The following is a 6,657-nucleotide window of genomic DNA, read 5'->3' on the forward strand; positions in this document are numbered from 1 at the left end:
TGAGCCACCGCGCCTGGCCTCAAGGTTTATACTATATAATGCTGGTTGATCCGCTGGGGCTGTGGGCTCAAACATGGCCCTTACTACTGGAAAATGTAGGCCACTGTGTCACTTCCCTTACAGGAAGACTTCTTAGAGTGCAGAGGAGAAATATCACAGACACCCAGGGCTAGAAGTCAAATCCTCTGATTTTGTCCAAGAATGGCAAGGAATTTTCCGGAGTCAGCCAGTGCTGTAAAAATGAATGGGACTCTGGTTTATCCTCATACACCCATCACTGACTTTCAGAACCTTCTCCACATGACATCTCATGGGACATTTCAAAATAAGCATTCCTCCTCCCGCTGTTCCAGCCCCAAGTCCTCTCTCTTGAGTTTCACAGGTAGCCTCTTTGGCTTTCTCACATGTGGTGAGGAGTGGCAAACAGACTTTCTGTGCTCCAACTCACTTTTTTCTTCCTATCAGAGGAGCTCCCACTGCTTGTGACTCAAGAAATTTAAGCTCCAACTGCCAAAACAGTGGCTGCAAACCTTTTCTAATAGCAAAATGTTATAACCCACAGAAAATTGTTTCCCAGTCCCTACAATGAACATCCAGCCTGATTTCCACAGTGGATTAGACAGCAATGAATCTGGTATCAAAAGAGCTGAGTCTGAATCCAGATTCTGCCATTCCCAGGCAGTGTGACTGTGGGCAAGCCACTTCACCACTGACAGAGGCTTCCTCATCTGTAAAATGGGGACCAAGAACCCCTACCTTACAGGTTTTTGGGTGAGAAGTAAAGGCAACAAAGGAAAGGGTTTGTCCAAGGTCACCTGGTAAAGAATAAACCAAGTTTCTACTACGTGAGTTGATGTTCCTTCTTTCAACACCTTGCTTCCTTTGGGGTAAGAAAGCCACAAAGTTTGATTTTGACTTTGTGTACCTTCCTCCCCTCCTCGCAAGAGGCCCCAGAAGAGAAGCTACTGACCTCTTGTAGGTGTAGCCCAAGATGATGCCAGCTCCAATGGCAATGATGATCACCATCATGGTAATGCCCAGCACATAGCCTGCCAAGGACAGGACACAAGGTCCCATTAGCCACACCCCAGACAATCAGCAAATGGTCTCTTGAATCCCAACAAGGGCGAGGGTGAAGCCGTCATACCCAGAGTTCCCAGGTCCTTTTTCTCCTTGGCATTCATCCGTACCCGCTGGCTGATCCCAATCACTGGCTGCACAGCTGCCGCCTCACTCCGGGCGGGCAGGGCGTTGGCTGGGGCGAACACCTGCACCTCATCTTCACCTGGCATTTCAGATGCCTCCTCAGTTTCTACTGTGGAGGCTGGCAGGGCCTGGGAAGTGGTCTCTAGAGGTGAGGTGGAAAACAGCTCTCATCAGAGACTGACCCGAATGAATTCCACAGCTGAACCTCCTCCCAGTAGTAGGGGAGACAGAGGCGGGTCATCTCAGAAATCAAACCCTACCCCAGGGGCAAGATCCAGCCTGAGAGGTCTGCACCATCACTGAGACAAGGCAGATATGAGGGAAAGGCCGTAGAGAAGGGCCTCTCTCCTGCCTCCCACGTCTTCATCTCTTCAAATCCTTGCTATCTGGTTGCCATCTTCTCCAGGGGATCCCCCACCTCCACGCCAGGAGACAATCCATGGCTGCTCTGAGCAGCTCACATTTATTAAGTGCACGCTTTGTGCCAATCTGTGTGTGAAGTGCTTTACCCTGATTATCCCATTAAAGCCAGGAGAACCGGCTGCCTCGGGAGCAGCAAGCCTGCACTCTGGAGTCTAAGAAACTTGGACTCAAATCTGGACCCTACCACTGCCTCTGAAAAACTGCTGAACTTTTCTGAGGCTCAGATCCTCCAAAGAGCTTCTTCCCAGGGTAGCTGTGAGCACCGTGTCCAGCACACTGCAGACGCTCCCCAAGAGGGTCAATAAATGCTGAGGGTCTCGACAAGAGCCACGCCTGGGGCGCGCGGCAGAGACATCCCGCCTCGCCCACCGCAGTTGTTTACAAGCGCTCGCGGAGGATGAGCTCACTCCGCGCGGCCGCGGCGGCCAATGGGCTTTGGGCCCCGCGGCCTGGAGACAGCCCGGCCAATCGGACCGCGCGGGGGCGGGGCGGGGCCGGCTCGCGTCGCGCGGCCGCACGTGCGCCGCTCCCAGTCAGTCCCCGAAGGCGGGGTTCCCGGGGTCCGGGGCGGGTACCTGGGCAGCGCAGGTCCTCGCAAGGCCGCTTCTCAGGGACGCCAGCCTCGCTACTGACGTAGCACCAGGGCCCGCGCGGGTCCCGGTCAGGGTTTCGGCAGTAGTTGTGGTTGCCGGCGCCTGAGAGGGGAGAGAGGGAGCCATGGGCCGGCGCCGGGACCGCGGCCGCCGCCCGCCAGCCCCGCCGCTGTTCCCGGTGGACACTCACCCGACTCGGGGGCCGACGCCAGGCCGCCCTGTGCGTCCGGCCAGTTGAGGCAGCGGAGGCCCGGCGCAGGCGAGGGCTGGTCCGCCCGGTACAGGTGGCCGTTGTCCCAGAAGCAGCCTGTGAAGGAGAGGAGCCTCCGACACTGAGTGGCGGGCCGGGGAGCCAGGCCCACCGCCGCCGTGCCCCTGCCAGCCTGGAGGACCCTGGGCCCTGTTGGGTCTCACTATCCTCTCGTGGAAACACCCCCACCCATCTACCCTCGTTGTTGTGAGGCCCGAAAGAGAAGGAAAAGAAAGTGCCCGTAAAGCCCCTAGCCAGTGCCTGGCCCTCAGTCAGCGCTCAGAGTGTTAGCTGTTTTTCTTGAAAGTCGGAAAGCGCTGCGGAAGTGCAGAGGGTTGCTACTCTTGAACTTGTGGGCACATTGGAGGGAGTGGTGGGGGGACCGAGGCCCGGCTTAGGGTCCTTTTGTGGAGATGTTGGAAGTTTGGGGTCAGTGGGTGGCCAGACGTGAAATTTACCCCTGTGTTGTAATGTCCATGTTATATAAACTCTGGTGTTCCCTCCTCCGCAGATACAGCTACCTTCTGTCAGTTTAACAGGCAACACTCCCAAAAGAATTCTACAAAAGCCTTGATTCAGTCAGGCAAAAGATTCAAGAGAGCCTCAAAAGGAGGAACCTGCCTCATCGCTGCCTGGATGTGACTGCAAACTCCCACTCCCCTCAGCAGGAGAGCCACAGGAGGAGGCCAGGGAAGGAGGGCCTGGGCGCTAAGGTCTTGAAAAGAACAAGACTTGGGAAGTAGAGGAGATGAACCCTCAAGTTCTGTCCACTTATGAGCAAGAAAAGGGAAAGAGAAAGTGGCTTCTTGCCTTTGTTCTTAATGGCAAAGATGGAGTTGCAAGCCCCTGGCAAGGAAAGGAGGGGAGAAAAAGGCTTTCAAAGGACAAAAAAAAACAGCTAAGAGCTTTGTCTCCTGTCCTCCTGGTCACGTTTGGGAAATAGGGGGCTTTACCATTCTGCTTCATTAAGTTGCTGCAGAAAGGAAAGATCGTAATCTCACCTCCAGATCCATAGGCTTCTGCTAGAAGCATGTTGCAGAGAAGCAATGTTTGTACCCAGGCCAACAGCATCCTCGCCTCCTTCCTCCTGCAGGCGATCGAATAACCAGTGTCCAACCAGGGTCCCCTTGGCCGCGGCTCTGCCTCCCAGCCCCAGCTTCGCAGTCAGACCTGCCCTTGTTATGCTCTTCTGGTAAACAGCCTCTCTTTAGAACTGGGAGCTTCCCAGCTAGCTTGCTGCAGCAAGAGGTGTTTTTCAGCTGAAAGGCGCCCCCTGGGTCCTAAGCCTCCTATGCCATGCAAGATCGCTAACTGTGAGCCAAGAGAGGAACTCAGCCAAGTGAAGAGAAGCAGAGAGGCTCAGGTCCTTCTTAGCAGCGGATTAGTTTGACACCTGCACAGCTGCATCCCGAGGGTTTTTCATCTCTTCTATTTTCATTTAGGTGAGTAGAGAAAGAATAATTCTGTCAAGAGGCATCGTGGGGGAAAATTGTAAGTGCTAAAGCACAGAGCAATTTAGGAAGAAGAAGCTAGCTGCATACCATGAGGAATTCAAGACCACATAGGGGGCACAAATAAGAGTATCTGGGTGGAAATAACACTTTATACCCATCCTTGAAAAAGAAAAAGGGCCTTTGTGGTTATACATGTTTATCAACACTGACACCTTTTTTTTTGAAAGCACAGTATAACTTTGCCGGGGTCAGATAAGTTACATTTCTTATATTTGAGGTTTGGGGTGTCATTCATATACAGTAGGAATACAGAAGGGGTATCTTTAGTTGAAAATACATGTTACTCAAACATTGGAAAATTTGCTCAGCTATATTGTAATAGTCTGCCCTTTCTACCAGCCCTGAATTTGTATAGAGGAAGTTAAGTAAAATGTTTGTGTTTTCCCCCCCACCCTGTGGGAAATCCATTTGCTATGATTTATATCCATCTTTAAATCTCACCACATCCATATGACTTAGGCCTTTTGGAGGTAGGCAGAGGGGCCCTCTTCCTGTTTTGCTGACAATTCAAGTTCCCAGGCAGCCTCAGTAAACTGAGAGATAGAGCAGAGTGATTCGCCAAGACTACCTTGTGACTCAGGCAAGTCTCAGAATAGAAATGGGAGACTCTTTCAATCCTTCAGGCAGTAATTTAGGGAGAAAAAAGAAAACAACGTTACTCAATAAATTTTAAAAGCTTTATCAGGGAAGAAGGCTAGTAAATCCAATTAACCTGAAGTGAATTTGAATTCACTGCAATCATATCAGACATGGAAAGAACAGAGAGGTACATTTAGTTCACTCTCTAAAGCAGTTTGCTGATAGTAGTTTGATCCCTTCAGTTCATTTAATAAAATATATTGCTTCGTTTTTGCAATCATTCTCCTATCTCCCCACACAAACTTCTCATCCTCTGACTGCTGACTTGGTCTACACTGGGAATTACATACACCACAGAGTCTGTAAATTTACTCACATATACACACATACACAGATATGCCACATTTTTAGAATTTAACAATTCTAACATAATAGGGATATTTTTATTTTATTATTTTGATAAATATTTTTGATAACATGCTAGATATAGTTCTAGATACTGGGAATACATCTGTGAACACAATGTTTGAAATCTCTGCTCTCATGGAAGCCTCTCTAGTTGAGAGAGACAGATGATAAATATGTAGAATATCAGGTAGTCATAAGTATTATGAAAAAAAATGAAACAGGGTAAAGGAAGAGTAACAGGGTGATAATTCTACTTGCTAAAGAAAGCTTATACTATTTTCAGGGAACCAGTTGGATATTTCTATAAACAAAAGGCTGAAGGAGAAGGGCTCTGCGCAGTTTTTCTCATGAGTCCTATGTTTAACACTGCTGCAGGAGATAATATGTGCATTTTGTTACATTGCATATAATATACAGACTTGAGGAAATGAGAGTACAGTTTTTAAATTTAGAGGAGTGAAGAGTTCTTTGAGGTTGATCCTTCAGCACCTAATCTATTGCCTTTGTATGCAGTGAATGTTCAGTTATTGATGTCTCATAAAACGCTCCTCCTTAGACTCCGAAGGGCTGCTTCTGCTGGATTGTAATACTTTTCCCTCTGATTACAACAGAGACAGGCTATAACAGGCCAGTACTTGTACCATTTTCAGATTATATGCTGTGCTCACGTAGGCATGCCAGTATTCCTTTCGCTGAAGTTCAAGGCTTCCCTTGATAATAGGTGGCTATTATCACCTAATTCTTCTATTTAAAAACTGCTGTATTCCCTAACTTAATATATCTTGCTATAGAGCAAAACCATATTTTGTGCCATATGTCTTATCAGAAACAGGAATGCCTAGAAAAGATATAAGACAGACCAGAAGGAGACTTTTTTTCAGGTTAGTCATCTCTGGTTTTTCTCCCCTGTAACTAAGACATTTATCAGCATGATTTGATTTTTTGGGGGGAATGAAGGATTTGTTTCTCAGTCCTCCAAAAACCTATTCTAATATGTCTAGTACCTTCCTTCCTCAAGGAAATCAGTTTAGTTCAGAGATGTGCCTGTCATCTTTTTCTGATGATCCAGATTTGAACTTTGCTTCATGTATTGGTTCAGTATGGCCATATTTTATGGCCCATAGTTACTCCAAACTTCAGATTTCTTCTGAAAATATTACTGTAATAATTATGTGATACAGTACTACTCAAATACTTATTTTGGATTGTTTATATTCCCAAAGATGACATTGTGGAATATAATACTCATATTTTACTAAGTATTCTAGGGATATTTGACTCTCAGTTTCATATTAAATGAATACTAATCCAGAGACAAAGCCAAGCATGAAATCGGGAAATAGCCTCCAGAGTGTTTCCCAAGAAGGATGGCTAGTTCATTTGATAACGGGATATGTTTGTGGGGGCTCCAATAAGGAAGTCAGAGAGCTATTAAAAGGCTTAAGAATCTTTTTTTGTAAGCAAAAGAAGGCCAAGGTGTTGATTAAAATCCTTAGAGTAAGCCCTAATGAGTTGGCTCTAGCTATTTTTCATATGATGTGCTGTAGAAGTAGCCACTGAGATTGTGCTGAAGGATATTTTGGTGTATAATTGCAAACTGAGCAGGGGATGGATGGTTTTAAGAAGCTTGTTAAGGAAATAATATTCTAGTCAAAATATCTAAACCCCCAGGCCATTTCTTTGA

The 6,657-nt window shown here is 47.5% G+C and overlaps 1 protein-coding gene across 2 annotated transcripts in view; it reads right to left on the reverse strand.

The window, feature by feature from the left end:
• PIK3IP1 (phosphoinositide-3-kinase interacting protein 1) overlaps positions 1-3,738 on the reverse strand; it is an 11,110-nt gene extending 7,372 nt beyond the window's left edge. Inside the window, exons 1-6 of one of the 2 annotated variants that reach the window (XM_012657972.1) lie at positions 3,474-3,738; positions 2,413-2,529; positions 2,205-2,324; positions 1,148-1,348; positions 971-1,049; positions 215-232 (exon numbers count right to left, since the gene is read on the reverse strand). In XM_012657972.1, coding sequence (XP_012513426.1) covers positions 223-232; positions 971-1,049; positions 1,148-1,348; positions 2,205-2,324; positions 2,413-2,529; positions 3,474-3,543 — 597 coding nt within the window. In that variant the 5' untranslated portion in view covers positions 3,544-3,738 and the 3' untranslated portion in view covers positions 215-222. Of the gene's footprint in view, positions 1-214; positions 233-970; positions 1,050-1,147; positions 1,349-2,204; positions 2,325-2,412; positions 2,530-3,473 lie in introns of those variants that run through there. The other variant, XM_012657971.1, reaches the window with a different exon arrangement.
• Between the last annotated feature and the right edge of the window lie 2,919 nt (positions 3,739-6,657).

Source organism: Propithecus coquereli, unplaced genomic scaffold (assembly GCF_000956105.1).
Source record: "Propithecus coquereli isolate 6110/MARCELLA unplaced genomic scaffold, Pcoq_1.0 Scaffold567, whole genome shotgun sequence".
In the NCBI taxonomy this organism is placed as follows: domain Eukaryota; kingdom Metazoa; phylum Chordata; class Mammalia; order Primates; family Indriidae; genus Propithecus; species Propithecus coquereli.